This window comes from Pinus tabuliformis, chromosome 1_1 (assembly GCF_031772625.1).
Source record: "Pinus tabuliformis cultivar Carrire ecotype Pingquan chromosome 1_1, CPIR1, whole genome shotgun sequence".
Classification (NCBI taxonomy): domain Eukaryota; kingdom Viridiplantae; phylum Streptophyta; class Pinopsida; order Pinales; family Pinaceae; genus Pinus; species Pinus tabuliformis.
The window spans coordinates 182,697,926-182,714,559 of record NC_142297.1 but is presented as its reverse complement, the minus strand read 5'-3'; the positions used below and the strand labels follow the sequence as shown (position 1 = coordinate 182,714,559).

The 16,634-nt window shown below is 37.1% G+C and overlaps 1 protein-coding gene across 1 annotated transcript in view; it reads right to left on the bottom strand.

The window, feature by feature from the left end:
- The window catches only part of LOC149212144 (serine hydroxymethyltransferase 1, mitochondrial-like), a 207,913-nt gene that overhangs the window by 93,711 nt on the left and 97,568 nt on the right, over nucleotides 1–16,634 (bottom strand). Inside the window, exon 6 of the mRNA XM_089391734.1 lies at nucleotides 11,362–11,486. Coding sequence (XP_089247860.1) covers nucleotides 11,362–11,486 — 125 coding nt within the window. The remainder of the gene's footprint in view (nucleotides 1–11,361; nucleotides 11,487–16,634) is intronic.

Sequence of the window (16,634 nt, the reverse complement as noted above, 5' to 3'; positions counted from 1 at the left end):
TAGAACTAATATGTCTTGATAAGTTGTATCCCTCATAAATATTGGATTAAGAGGGAGCCTTCACCATTTTACCAAAGATAAGTATCTTATACTATATTTCCTCTTTCATGCTTTGATTTTCTCTATGCATCTAGATTTGTTTACTCATAATCCTTCCTTTCTATTATCTTTGGTAGTAAAGCTTGTGGAATACACTAAGGTTATGGAGGAAACTTCAAAAGCAAGACTTGATTCATGAAAGAAGCTCTATTGCAAAGGAAGCCTTTCAGAGAAAATGATGTCCTACAAGGTTTGGTAAAGAACAACTCAAGGTACGTTTTACACCATAAGATTCGTCGCAAGGTTTTCTTCATCCAAAAAGGTATGATCATTTGAAATTTGAAATTTGTTCTATATTACTAACTCTCTTATGTCTAGGGTTTTGAATCTTAAATATTCTTGTTAGGGTGATTAATCGCTAGATTGAATCTACCCTTGTCATACTATCTCTTGTCATTTTGTTCATTTTTTGTAAAACCCTAACCTTAGGGTTCACTGTAAAACCCTAGCCCTTTTTATGCTTAGGGTATGTTAACAATCATGATGAAACCCTAGTCCACTTAGGGTTGGTTGATAAAGGTTTATAACTCATAATGAAATCCTACTCTTAATGTTTAGGGTTTCAGTAATGTTATGGTAAAACCCTAGCCTCTTTAAAAGTTTGTTGTTGTTAGATGAAATCCTAGATTTTTACGGTTTGGTTAATGAGGGTTTATGATAAAACCTTTACTATAATTAATATAAGATCCTAGAAATGAAACTTTGCTCCCATATGATTTAAACCCTAGCCTAGTCAAAATTGTTGTATATCTAATTTTGGAGTTTGATGTTTACAACTTGGGTTTACAATAAAGTCTTAGTGAGAGATTGATATAACGAAACGCATGATATGAAATGATAGAATGATAACTTGATTATTATTCATGCTTTAGTTTAATGAAATCTAGGGTTTGTAACAAAACACTAGAAGAGTTTGACATGAAAATTCTAAGGGCATATTTTTGAAACCCTAGATGTATAATATGATTACTAACTTGATTTTGTTGAAGATATCTAAGACTTTAAGTCTTGGTGATGGAATCTAGGGTTTGTGAAAAAATAAAATTCTAGGGCATAATGTTGAAGCCCGAGATGCAAACTGCTATGATTGCTTGCTAACTTGATTTGGTTGTGTATATTTAGGGCTTGCACAAAACCCTAGCATATTGTTGAAGTCCAAAAGATGTAACCCTTGTTGACTATGAACCTAACTAGGCTTAGGTATTTGATGTTTAAAGTTGATTATTTGATGCTTCCATTGTAATAACAAAATTTTGATATAGTTAACATCATGCCTTCGTATATTTGTATGCTTGTTGAAGACTTGCAAGTACATAATTTTCAAGATGTTGAAAAATGTTCATAATGGAATATGACTTGACAATGATGATGATGATAATAGATAAAGGAAGTTGTAAGAATAATGATGACATAAAAGATGAATAGAGAACCTTGTTGCTATGAGAAAGAATGGTGCTCCTGAAAGGTTGAAGTTTCTTCGATGATATGAAGTTCTTGATCTACCTATGTTGAGAGGGAGCTTGGATGAAAGAAAGGATATATCTCCCCAGTTAAGAGGGAAGGCATATTATAGTAAATAACTTGAAGAAAGAATTTGACCAAAGAATGAATGAAAGTACTACAGATGGATGTTCGTGATTCATGAAGTTGCAACAAAAGACTTGATTGAGTTGAAAAGTAATGAGGTTGTGTTTAGTGTTGTTGATGACGTTAAAGAAGAAAGCTTCCAACGTGATTTATTTGGATGCTTCCATTGTAATAACATAATTTTGATATAGTTAACTTCATGCTTCTGTATATTTGTACTTGGTTATACTTGTTGAAGACTTGCAAGTACATAATTTTCAAGATGTTGAACAATGTTCATAATGGAATATGACTTGACAATGATGATGATGATAATAGATAAAGGAAGTTGTAAGAATAATGATGACATAAAAGATGAATAGAGAACCTTGTTGCTATGAGAAAGAATGATTCTCCTGAAAGGTTGAAGTTTCTTCGATGATATGAAGTTGTTGATCTACTTAAGTTGAGAGGGAGCTTGGATGAAAGAAAGGATATATCTCTCCAGTTAAGAGGGGATGCATATTATAGTAAATATCTTGAAGAAAGAATGAGACCAAAGAATGAATGAAAGTACTACAGATGGATGTTCGTGATTCATGAAGTTGCAAACAAAAGACTTGATTGAGTTGAGAAGTACTAAGGCTGTGTTTGGTGTTGTTGAAGAAGTTGAAGAAAGCTTCCGATGTGATGTATTTGGAGAATTTGATAATGATCTAAGTAGCATCAGAATGATTGAGGACCCTAAAGGTTTTTGTTTACTTATATATATTTAAAAGTTTATTACTAATTAGGGTTGTGATTGTGCAAGATCTCTTCATAAATAGGTTGAACATTTTGAAGCATGCTTGGATTGGTGTATATCTGATTTAGTTGATAAGGAGAGATGAAGCATCTTGGTGCAACAAAATGCTTGGGAGGACATCTGGCTGACCTATGTGTTCATGTCCTGATCCTAAAGTAGGGAGGGTGGCATTGGTCTTGGAGCTCTGACCTTGGATATGCACCTAGATCCCCAGGTTGGTGTTAGAGTAGAAGCCTGATGGTACCTAGAGTGATTGAAGCTTGTACCACACCTTAGTCCCACCCGGTTAGATACCTTGGTCAAGTATTTAATCTATAGCACTATGTGTGTTGTGACTCTTCATAAAGCATATCATTTTGATATCTTCCATGTACCTTTGTATATATGGAATTATGAATACCTCCCTAGTTAAGAGGGAGCGTTGAAGAATGTAACTAGTGTCGGTCTTCATAATCGTACTTGAGTCATGATGTAAAAGATTTGTTAAAAGAAAGAAAAAAGAGATTTATTTGTAAAAAAAATTATTTATTAGCATGGGTTTCACACTATTACTTTATTTTTAGGTCAAAGCCTCCAGTGTAGGCTTCTAGGGTTTATTTCAAGAGTTTTTGTCCATGTCATCATGTAATAGACCCTTCTTGGGCTTTGTCTATTAGGAAAGAAATTTATTTTCGTATAAAATGAGTCATTTAGGCCGCCTCCACCAAGTCGGCTTCAAAGAAGACAAGTCAGCCTCATTAGGAGAATTCGAACACTCAAAAGCACTATATATAGACAACACCTCGACCTCATTTGGAGCACACAAGAAAGCAAGTTCGATCTGTGATTGCTGGAGAAGAAAAAGAAGAGTGAAGTACCTAAGGAGACCTTTGTCAAGTAAGAAGAAGTCAAAATTTCCTCTTTTCTGCCACACGTGCGAGTTTCTGGGTTATTGTTGGAGGACTAAAAATTTCAGATCTGACGTATGTTGACTTTTGTAGCATTGAATGTGTTCTAGCCACAAAACTTTGTGGAGAGGCTAGAATACATGTATTCTCCAAAACCCAGAAATTGTTTCTAGAAATTCCACCTAGAAACGACTTAATTAATCTTTCTTTAATGGTGCTTGAGTCTAAACTTAGGAAAACTGATCAATTTAAGGGTATTAATTAAGTCATGGTGAGAATCTTCTAGAAGAAGACTATCGATTTCTAGTTAATCTTAGCCAACGATTATGTTTTAATCTTGGTCGTTGAAGCCTCAACGAGAGATTATAAGAAGAAATTCGATGGGGGTTGGAGAACACACTTGAGGAGCAAGGAATTCGACATTGCCTGGAAATCGAACTCCAAAATAGCAGTTGTGTGTTTCTAGAGGTGATTCAGTAGTTTCGAAGTAGTGAGAGAGGGGCAAGGATAGTAAGGCCGAAAGGAAGTTTTTCTAGTCCGGTGAGTGGATAGCAGAGAGACAACGTACTCCACAAAAAGATTGATGCAGTGCAGAGAGGCAATGTAGAGCTTCAGAGGGAGATCCGTATTTTGTGGAGGAGAAGTCGAGATTCAGAGGCAAGAGTCGGAGTTCGGAGTGGGAGTTCAGAGGCCAAAAGATCAAGGTTCCAGAGTAGCAACTGATCAAAAAAGTAAGATAGACGCTCGTCAAAGCAAGGCTGACGCAGATCTGTGTAGGGTGACGCAGAGGCAGCAAGGAGCAGCTCATATTGAGCTAAGGTCAGTGTCGGATCACCAATGGAAGTGAGATTTTTCTCACTAGAATTCTGTTAGTCATTTTCTTTGTATGCAAAGCTAGATTTGAGCTTCCATAGATTTGTACTCAGATTTACTACTGCATAATAATAAAACCCTCAACTGCTACACCGGTTTTCCCAAGTTGGGTTTTTCCAGGGAAATTGGCTCAAAAATAACGGTGTTTATTATGTGTGCATATCTATTCTTCCAATGTTTTTATTTCTTCCGCAGTATTGTATTTGTGAAGGCTGCAATGTATATGTTTCGATATTTGTTGTAGGAAACTATAAGTAATTTCTTTGATTAATTTAACAAATAGAAGAAACATTATCAGCTGTTGCAGTAGGATTCAGGATCACCGAATTTCCCCACAGTAGGGCCAAAATTCTGGAAGTTGGAGGGCTGAATTTCTATGTTGTAGCTGAATTGAAGCTGGTGGACAAGAAGAGACTACTAAAGTTTGCATAATCATCTTGGAAGGCTGACTTGGTGGAGGAGGAAGGTCTTTGGTCAGGGCTAAGGTCTTGGTTTGTCTCAATTTGATTTGAATCTATTAATGGATGAGTTTGACTAGGTTTTCCCCTATATAGGGGTTTTTATAGCTACATGCTTACTTCTGGTGTCATTGATCTTCATGCTTTTGATTTGACGATTGTTTGATGAGAAGAAGATAAAAAAAGAACATAAAGAAAAGTTAATAAGTGTTACAAGTCATTTTGTCACATCTACTCAAATGGCCTGGAAACCAGATCAATCAACATCATTGGCACCTTGCAATCATCCCTTTGCAAAGCCTTAAGCATTATCTCTCCAAAAAGTCCAAGTTTTCTAGGTTAATCAGCTCAAAACCGTAGTTTTTGGACCCGTCGCACTTTCCCTTTTAGCAACATGCACTGTTGCATGTTGCATAATTGAGCAACTGCACTGACCAATGCATGTTGCCTTCACTGCAGGTGTGATGGTTCTTGAATTTCGGTAAAAATTAGAAATAATTTCAAATCTTATCTTTCTAGAAGCTTCTAAGGTAGTTTTAACCATTTACTATTGATTGAAATCTCGAACTCCTATGCTTGGGTCTTATCTTTTATCCCTAGAGCTTATCCTCCCTTATATGTGGATGTAAGTCCTAGAATGGTAAAAACCAAACTACCCTTTTTACCCTATAAATTCACTACCTCCCATAGAGTCTAGGTTGGCTTTTGGAGACTCTTAGCTATGCCCTAATGTTGTTTCTTTTTACCTAAGGATCCATTACCATCCTTGAGTTGTGATTGAAGGCTTTCTTTGTGGCTAAGGAAGGACATGTTAGGTGGGAGACATCTACATGGTCAAGATCTATAAAATGGTTGTAATCTTCTCCTACATTTCATTAATACAAAAAGCTTTGTTTTCCTATACTTGTGTCTATTTGATGCATATGTATTTCAATGCTTTCTTAACTCATTGATTAGAGATATTAGTCTATGTTATTTGTATCTTGTAGTTCTCTTGCTTGTTATAGTTGTTTTGCAGGTTCCACTTATAGCATTTGGAGCTAGAGTTGGATCTTACAAGCCAAGAGAAAAGGAGGACTTGCATTGGACTCCAGGTAGGTCTGTCCTCCATATTATAATTTCTCTAAGGAAAGCACAAGTCTTTGGTCTCTGTTGTTTCTAGATCAAGCCACTAGATCTAGAGAGTTCACTTGTGTCCATAGAAGAGAATTTTCCGTCAAACAATAAGAATATAAGAATATCACAAGTAATTGTCAACATAAGAAAATATTTTTGGCTTTCTGATTTTCTAAAACTTTAAAGTGTCCACTATTGCCCCTAGTTTGCAAGCTTATTTACTCAATTGAACTAATGAATTGTTGTACTGGAAGGCAAGGAGATGCATTGGATCTTATACAGGATTGTAGGTGGGTCTCCATTTGGACTTGGTCTCCCTATACGAGGTCCAAGCCCTTCAGAGGGTCATAATGGCACTTGTAGGGTGAGCGTTGAGAGCCATGGGCCTCCACCACAACAAAGCATTGATTTCCATGCCATGGGCTTCTTCAACACCACATATTGCTTGTTTGTGCCCCAGCCATACAAAGATGATGATGCACTTGGACCACGTTGCCCAACCGACCACATACTTGCACCAGGACACTTGGCAGCTGATCTAGGGCCTAGGGCCCAGGCAGGGTTTTGTCTCATCCAGAGAGACATGAGAGGGCATGTGTCATCATTCTAGCCCTTACTGATGTAGCATCGACATGATTGATCCAGTTGGAGACCCATGAGACCATTCAGTGTCTCCCACAGCCACTTGGGAGCACCATAAATGTTTTTCTTGGAAATCAAGGGGCCAACTCCTCGAACATCATTTTTTAGAGCCCTTCGTTTCATCTTGGCACATTGGAGACTTATCTATGCCTTCCAACGACCCCTTTGCACCCTTATTTTATCATTTAGGCCTCATTAGGAAGGTTGGTTGAGTACTTTTGAGCTATTTGGTGGGCTTGTCACCAATAGGGATGTTATTTCGCACATTAAAGTCATTTTTAGGGGCTTATTAGGCTAATTAGACCAAATCGAACTCCTAAAGTCTCATATAAATAAAGGAAGAGCCTCATTTGTAACTCATCGTCATTTGGATTGGGATTTCTTGTGTGAAAATCTGAACCTGCAATTGATGGACAAAATTGGTAGTTTTTGATGCATTTTGATGTTTGGGATATTTGTTCTCTTGTCTTGGAGCTTCTACTTGCAAATATAATGGATGGATATATTTGATTTGTCTTGTAAGTGCTATCTTGATGTTATTTATTTACTTTATTGCATGATTAATGTATGGAATATCTAATCACAATCTTACATGTGCCCTAGTAAAATGTGAATTCATAAAAACTCTAGGATTTTGAAATATTGCATACATTTCATGTTAGACAAATGTGAATGAATGTTCCTCAAGGCTTGTTTGAACTTGCATCCATGAAACTCCATCATTTCTTGCTAAATGAAGTATAAATTCCTCTTGTAGTCGAGTTGTTGCCTCCTAGGTTTAGTAAAGGCTACATAGGACTCCTTGATAGAGCAAAATTCTTTCATCAAAGTGAATCTTGACTCCATTTCTCCCAATTGACTAGGCATTAGTCCTAATCCTAGGTGATAAACCCCGAACCTTCTCTTTTCTCTCTTTTCCAAATTTTCTGCCCTAACCCTAGAAGTTCACCTGGTGTGAATTTCTTTAGGAGGTGTCTTTAAGAGCGGGTTGGTAGGCAACTGCACTAGTGATTCCTCTACTTTACCTCCAAATTTGAGGCAAATCCTGTGTCTAGTTTAGGAGAAATCCCGATCCCTAGTTCCAATATCCAATTTTACCTTAAGCTTTTATGGTTAGAGGCTTTCCATAGGTCATTTGCCCTTGAAAATTCAGTGGAAGTTAATCATTCTTTGACATTTCTCATCTTTACTTGACCTAGGTATCCCATTGAAGATCATTCCTCTTGTAATTTTGCAAACCCTAGGCCTCGCTTGGTTTCTCCTAGGTCTAACTTGTGGTCCCAAACCTTTATATGATTGTTATATTATAGAACCTTAAGAGAGGTCCTTCTCATGCCATTGGGAAGACTTTAACTTAGGTGTATCCCTTGTATTTAGTATCCTTTCCTCCTAGGTGTAGGCCTCCTTATAAGCCTTTCTTGGAGAGCCATTATCTTGCCTTTGAAGCAATCAAACCATTATTGAGTCTCTCCTTTGAATGGGATTTGGAAATCACCTTACACCTTGCCATTGACCTTATCATTGAGTGATTTCCCTTATACTGTGACTCCTCCCATTGGTGAAAGTTTGTAAAGAGCAGGGGACACTGATTGAGGTGACATTGGATCTTTGTCACATTGTTGCCATTTGGTCTAGTAGTTGTCCCTTAGGTACCCCTCCTAGGACCCCTGCTAGATTTTGTGGCAACAGTCCCATTGTTGTCACTTGGTCTAGTAGTTGTCCAGTAGGTTTCCTCCCTTTAGGGCCTTGCTAGATTTTGTGGTAACAATATCTAAGTATAACAAACTGGATTCCTTCGTTGGACGAATATTTAGCTTACTTTTATGTTAAGTTATGGTATGTTTTATGCTTATAACAGTTTACTTCTTTTTCTTATTATATTCCACAGATTAGCAATCACATGTACATAAAGTAAAGTGCAGATAGAACATTAAACGGTCGACAGAAAACAAGTCAAGACAAGAGACACAAGATGTGGCGACTAGCCAAGGACAAACCCCACAATGTGTGGGGAAACCCTTTGATCAAATCTTCTTTGATCTTCAATAATTCAGCAGAGAGAAATAGTACAATAAATCTGATTCATATCAGCAGTAGCAAACCCTAGATCAACAACATCGGCATTAGTGACTTCATCATCAAACTAGGGCATACGATATCTCACAAACCGACCGTCGGATCGGCTTGATTCCACCACCAAAAGTTTCGGCCTCCATAGGAGGTTTAGATGAACCTACAACGCAGTTCAAATGAGGAGATCTTTTAGTCCACACAAGTCAAACTTCACTTCTGTAGTTGCAGCTTTAGTTTCAGTAGCTTCCTTCAAACTAGGGCAGTTGATATCTTGCAAACCGTCTGTCGGATTGACTTGATTCCACCACCAAAAGTTGCAGCTTTCAGAGGAGGTTTAGATGAACCTACAGTGCAATTCATATGAGGAGATTTTTTAGTCCACACAGGTCAAACTTCACTTCTGCAGTTGCAGTTTCAGTTTCAACAGCTTCCTTCAAACTAGGGCAATCGATATCTTGCAAACTGTCCGTCGGATTGACTTGATTCCACCACCAAAAGTTGCGGCTTCCAGAGGAGGTTCAGATGAACCTACTGCACATTCCATATGAGGAGATCTTCTAGTCCACGCAGGTCAAACTTTACTTCTGCAGTTGCAGCTTCAGTTTCAGCAACTTCCGGCTTCACATGTGTGAGGGAGAGACCATTTTCTGTGAAGTAGAGAAGAGACTCTTTTATGCGCAGTAGAGAGAGAGAGATGTGATGAGATGAGTGAGTGCAAATGAGGAAAAGTCCTCTTGTATTTATAATTTTATACACAAACGATGATGTTTGAATAGATGCAACTGTTGGGCTTCTGAGCCTACATGAGTTGTAGGTTGGCTTGATACTAATTCCATAATCAAAATAAATTCATATCTCCATGAATACTTATCGGAATCGGATGATCTTTATATCGAACTTACACCTCTCAACGAGAGAAATCTAATAAAAATATTATCAGCCATGAATAAGATGACCACATGAAGTTTGGCCCAAGTTGCCAATTTTAACATTTTATGGTTAATTTGTGCATTGATGAGATAACTTTATTTGTATTGGCACCAATTCTCATAGGCTTATCTTTATTTTGTGAAGCAAAGCATGACAGTTTTGGAATTAGCTAAAGCTAGTAAATCACACTAATTTTAGTAAAGCGTCCCTAATTTTATAAAGCTTTGTAGTCTTCAGATCTGGAATTGATATTTAAGCATAAAAGGAGAAGCAAGCAAAGGAGCAAATCATCTCTGCCATTTGAGTCCTCCATAGTTCTTCTACTACAAAATCATCTTCTCATTCAGAATCTAAAAGCTATGGTTTGATGGCTTTCTAGGTCAACAAGGTCTTCGGCAGTGACTTCATGCTAAGTACCCTCTAGTTCCTTGGGGAAAATTTGTCTTGATTTGTACTAAAACTATGAACCAGCATCTCTGAATGGTGAAAAGTAAGTTTGCTTGGTCTATGAAGTTTTCCTATTGTGATACTCATTCAAACAGGTATTTCCTCTTTTATTTTTTATTCATTTTTTAAGGCTTCAAATTAGCAAGATTTGCTTCAGGATTCTCTTGTAGATTTTCTTATTTCCACCTCTCTATCATACGCTGGACTTGGCACTGGTCACTCTTAAAATTTCAATTTGAGTTCTATATTTTTCCAAGGGATGCTCCCCTGAAACTAGAATTCACTAGTTTACGAAGCAAGAGTAGTGTAGGTGACAGTGGTATGCTTTTCCTTAGTGGCCATTCAACCTCCCTTGGTTAATTTTCTAAGGGACAACTTCAGGTGATAAAAGTACCTTCCCCCATACATAAAAGTATTCATAGATTTCCAAATTCATGAAAGATAATAATGATGAATGCTTGGTGAGCATGAATAGTTAACTTCAAGCTCGTTCAATATTGATTCTCCCTTGGCAAAGTCATACAGTTGAGATTCTTGTGGAGGTATTTTCTGTCTTCTTAAAGAGTGAAATAAATGATCCATGGACTCAAGTTATAGCCTAGTTATTTGACAGTGGTTGAAACTGAATGCAGCCCTCTTGTTTACAACAGGTATTATCTGTTGTGCATAAAACACAATAATCATCGAGAGCAAAGGATGAATTCCGAGAGTCACTCTCCTTTTTGCTACGTGTTATTAAAGAAAACAAAATGTGAACCTGATTCATAAGAAAGATATAATTTATTACCACTGTGGTGAAGGCTCCTCATAGAAAATATTTCCATCCCATTGTCTCACTCATTTTATTCTTGGGCAAATGAGCTCGTTTCATTACTTGAGGTTTCATTGGAAGTCTTTGTTTCATGGGTAAAATCGAAATTGACTATTTAAATGACGAGAACATGAACACTAAGCCCAAAGACAATTTTAGTATTACATAGACAGAATAATATTACAAATTAAATAAGGTAGCGTCCATAAAAGCAAATTGATTGCATTTATCACTTTGGTTGTTTTATCTTACTTTGCTACTTACGTTCACTACCAATTTGACTGTTGGTATCATTGAAATTTTCTCTTTTTAAACTCATGAGTTATATATCCATCATTCAAATCTTACCCCATGTTTAGGGTTCCAAAAGAACCCGTATTAGATAAAAACGACAAACTATACAAATTGAGGGATGGAATTAAAAGTTTAGTCATTTTCTTCAAACACTATTTCTCTATATTAAAAGAGGATTAAAATATAGCTAGATTAAAATAATCATGCTATACTAATGGTATAAAGTGAAAAATATTAGTTTATAACCTGTGTTTCCTCGTAAATGTAGAACGCAAAACATCCATATGAAAATTGAATTGGAAGGAAAGAAGACGAAGACCAAAGTTATATAGTTTGTTGTTTGTGAAAACAATTACGCACCTGGTAACCATGAGATAAATGACCACCATGTGGGAGATCAAGTGCCATGATTCGATCATGTGGCTTCAGCAATGCCGTGTAGACATGAAAATTTGCAGGAGATCCTGATAAAGGTTGTACATTAACTGCAATAAAGAATTTGAAACACATTAGAACACGGGTGGGACTCTTTGCAAATTGATTCCAAACACCAAAACTCATGATTTTTCCTTTTATTCACTAATCACAAGTAACTCCATCTAATGGTACAGCAAATGCATCTATAAATTAAATCATATTCTTCAATGTATTGAAATTATTCCTTCTTATTAAATGCACAACTTGGTACCCAGTAAGAAAGGTTGACGTTTCAAACAATCTAAGTCACATTTTACTTTTCATGTCTTCATTGCATTGTGCATGGAAAATCAGTTAATGACAACTCAAACGGATGCTCCAAGGGGAATGCAGGAGATAAATGGTGATCACTCACATGTTGAACCTTGCCATTTAAATGATATCATTTTTTTACAAGGTAAAATAATCAAAAGTCTTATTAAGAAAATCAGACCTGCATGAAGGCACGTCATAAGCACAAAGATAAAGCTTCCAAGCTAAAAAAAATGTTTAACTGAAGGATTCCTTATTCTAATGATTTGAAATCTAGTAACATAAGATAGGGTAAGCATATCATGATTGAGGCCCTAGATCCTAAGACAATTACAAGTGCCTTTCGGTTTTGTAAGCTGCATTATTTGTTTCCATGAGATGTTCTCTAACATAATTCCATCTAACAATAGTAAGTAGGTAAAGCTTGAAGCCAACTAAGTGCATGTTGATGTTACTAGCTCAGATAGATGCCTCTGTAGGCTAGGTGTCACTTTCAAGTATGTAGAAGATGTCAGATTGCTTCTTTAGGTGCTTGCTTGAGAGGAGTAAGTGATTATTATGATTTTTTTCCTAAGTTAATTTCCTAAGTTTAACTTAGGAAAAATACATTGATTAATTTATTAATTAATGTTGACTATTAAGTCAAGTTTCTAAGGAGAAAAAAATTAATTATTTAAATGACTTAGATCTAATTTGTATCATTGATCTCAAGTGAGGCTTACGATCTAATCCTAGCCATTGATCACTTAGGAGATTAGAGTTAGGGATTTGGCTTAATAAAATTATAAAATAATCCTAATAGAGAGGTGGAAGATACATTGTGATTGAGAAAGCAATTTTCTCGAGTGAGAGGCTCAAAGACTAAAGAGAAGGGAAATGTGTACAACAAGGAATTTTTGGGAGAGGAATTCAAGGACACTGAGTTTGTGAAGAAGGAGGTCAAGATATTGGAGAAAGAGACCGAGTTATTAGAGGGGACCCAAATCTATTGAAGAAGCTGATTTTTTAGCCAAGGGTTTGCACCGAGAAGAAGCCGAGTTTTCTAGTGTGCAAGGGGTTGTACAAGTGGAGAAGGAAGTGGTCGTGTTACCACATAATCTAGCAAGCCCTAAGGAGGGAAAGCCTATAGGACAAAAGCTAGACTAAGTGATAACAATGCGACAATGGCCCATTGTCACCACAACCAGTGTCCCCTACTCTTGAATCTTGATGGACTTTCACCAATGGGAGGAGTCCCAATAGATAGATATTCAAATTTGATTGATATTTCTATGGTTTATGGTACTAGGTGATAAGGTAAAATCTCTCAAAAGAAGCTCTATATGATGTTTTAACTTTTGACACTTCTAAAAGGCTCTTCGCTCCCTTTAAGAGACCTAGAAAGATCTTTCACAAGACCTAGGGTTTTGTAAATTATTGTGGTTAAAGGTACTCCCAAGATCAAGACAACGAGAAGAAAGGACCTCTTATAATTTACTCTATCGAGTAATATGCTCATACAACCCTCAAATAAGTACCCAAGTCAAAGGAATGCAAGCTAGGGTTTCTCTTCTAGAGCACACCTAAGGCAAGAATTTTTATGAATGTAAACTCAAGGGATGGCTACCAAAATTTGAGGTCTTGTAGAAAAGACACTAAGCTTGATGTGTGTGCTCTCAAAATCCACCAATTCTTCTTCTAATGCAATTCGCTCTATGCCCTAGCCTAGCCATCCAATAAGAGCAAACCAAAATTTTGGAGGAGAAATTATCGAGAGAAAAAAGGTTTGATCACCAAATGGCTCAGACCAATGCCTTGTCTTTTGGGCTTATGGAGTCCTAGATGCTCTAGATTGCCAAAAATCATCCTTAAGGAGGTCAAGAGTTGATGCCCACGCTACCAAACCTCAACAATTACCCACTCAAAACTTATGGAGTTTTATAAACAAAAACAATATTTCATCCACTAGGAACATTCATCACCTTTCCTGCTGAGTAACATATGCAATTGCCAACCAAATAACTTTCAAAATTAATCTTCAACAATTGGGGCACACTATAGCAATAATCTACTTGCAACAATTCCATACATTTGATATTTTTCGAGAACAAAACTTCAATAAAAAGCACTTACAAGATGACAATTTGATATATCCATCCACAAATCAAGAGATACCTCCAAAGAAGATCAAATTTCAGCTCCAAATATCGAAATGCATCCAAGATCATCCAATAGGCAATCAAAGAAAAAGTGTGACTTTGCCAAGTGTTGGAAAAATTGAGGGGGGGTGAATCAGTATTTCTTTTCAATTGTTATTTTTACCAGTTAAATCAATTATATTTAGAACACAAAATGAACAATAGGAATAAATACTTTTATTAATATAATCTTTACAATAAATCAGGTACAATATATATAGGGCTCCAACTCGTTGCCAAGCACCAACTTGGTCTTTTGTGATGCTCCAACCTCTAGGGCACCAACCCTGTCTTGTCAAGGCACCACCCTTGGATTTAGGAGCACCAACTCCAAGTACACCAATCCTTCCAATTTTGAGGCACCAACCCCAAGGGCTCCGACCCTATCTCATCAAGGCACCAACTTTGTTTGTTCGAGGCTCCAACCTTCAAGGGTACCAACCCTCTGGGCTCCAACCCACTGCTATATTTTGTCTAGATATGTTTGATAGTAATTCTCTGCACCTAAAATCTTCTTCATTGAATTCTATCAATCTACAACTTCACTGCTACATCAATGACAATCTACCTTCATATGAAGAAATCTTCACAACTCTTCATATTGCCCAAACAGAATCTCCAAGTCACATCATGATGACTAACACACCATGGTCTTCAATAGTTTTTACACAATCGTTAATGTATCTTAAATGATATGCACACACACAACTCTCTGTTTCAACTATCGTGATAACTGCATTAGGAGTATGCTTCAGAAGAGTGACTATCGCGGCTTCAGGTTGTGCGTGCAATTATAAAACAACCCTTCTCTTATGCAGTTTCTTTAACAGATCGCGGGTTGTGCTTCTATGGATTTATTATAAGTCTGAAATTTCAATGATTAACCCAGTCAACAGAATGCTTTTACCTTCGTCTTCTGTTGTATCTTTGGCTTCCTCTGCACTCACTCAACCTTCGGCTTTCTTTCTACTGTTCCTTCATGTTAACGAGTTGTGAACTGTCGTTTTGTTCTATGATCGATGCATACAATCAATGATCAGAAATGAGGCGTCTTAACTTATATTTATATGGGTTTCACCAATGACTGGAAAGACACGTTTATTAGAAGGAGACTGCCTTGTATATTAAAATATATCAAAGAGTCTTTCATCCATAGACTTGATTATTCATGGAAACAATATAAGAGAGGCTAAACCCACAGGGAGGTCCCACATGCCACATCACTACCTCAATTGTAATCACAACTTTCAAAGGTCTTTTAAGTATTAAAATATATCGAAAAGTCTTTCATCCATAGACTTGATTATTCATGGAAACAGTATAAGAGAGGCTAAACCCACAGGGAGGTCCCACATGCCACATCACTACCTCAATCGTAATCAAAGTTTCAAAGGTCTTTTACAAGTTCTGCCCATAACATAGCCGATGGCCAATTAACCCTACCAATTGTGATATTATATTGAACTGTTTTGATAAACCCGTTGGGTCCACCACTTTATCACAATCGTAAGTTCATAAGATTCCCGCTATCGCAGCTTTATGAAAATCCATATTAATAGAGGTCCCCAAATGCTACGTCATGGCTTTAATCCTGCAATCACAACTTCATGAGAATCCCGCAGTCGCAATATTCAATATCACCGATATTCACATATCACCCTGTAGCAGATGCGATATTTAATTAAGTCATGCTATAATGATGCAGGGGGTCCGCAATGTTATTGCAATTAGCGGTTCGGGGGTTTATCACAATCGACAATCTGGCCATGTCAACCCTTAAGATTCATGATATGACTCCCAACGAGGTGGACACTATATAACATAACGATGTATTCATGACTTGTTTCGGGTCCGCAAACTCATATCGCTATCAGGGATATCAATGTGACACATAATCAAGCTGTCGATAAAGCGCAGATATAATTTCTCCGATAAAGCATCGATATCTTAACTCCTCCTGATAAGTTGCTTCTCTTGTCTTGTTGGCTTTCCATGAATTCTTCCTCTTACTCTTTGGCTTTCCTCAACTTCCGATAGATTTCCTCTAGCTTATCTCCAAGTGACCTCTGATAACTCTTCCGAAGAATTCTTCTGATAGCTCTTCTTTGACTAGCTTTCCTTCTTGGGTTTACTGGTTCTATTCTGTTTGTATATATATATTCAGTTCACTTGGCTCCTCCATCTCATCATATCATCATAAATCAAACTTTCATTACTATGAGCATTATGATCAATGGGCCTCATGTTGAAATTTCTAAGTCTAACCCGTTAGAAATTTTCATGCACTATCTGGTTTATTCCTCCTACTTGTTTAATTACTCAACACATTATTTAACCATATAAATACTGAAATAAACACAATGCAGTCTCAACCATCTACAGATCATCAACTGAAAGAAATAGACAAACACACAAGGGAGACCGTTATTTTTGGACAATCATCCCCGAAAAAGCCCAACTTGGGAAAACCAATGTAGCAGTTCTGAGGGTTTTATTATTAAGTAGATTTTCTTGAGTACAATTGGGTGCCAAACTGGCTCACCCGACAAAGAAATTTATCTGGCAATAATACCTCTCTTCGGAAGCATATGTTATGAAAGTTTGCTCCACAAAAGTCTATCCAACGCCTCGTTGAGGCATTGCGTCAACCCTCCTAGCCTCTGTGTCAACCTGAAACCCTCTACACAGGCTCTCTAGCCCTCTGCGTCTCTTCTGCAGCCTCTGCGT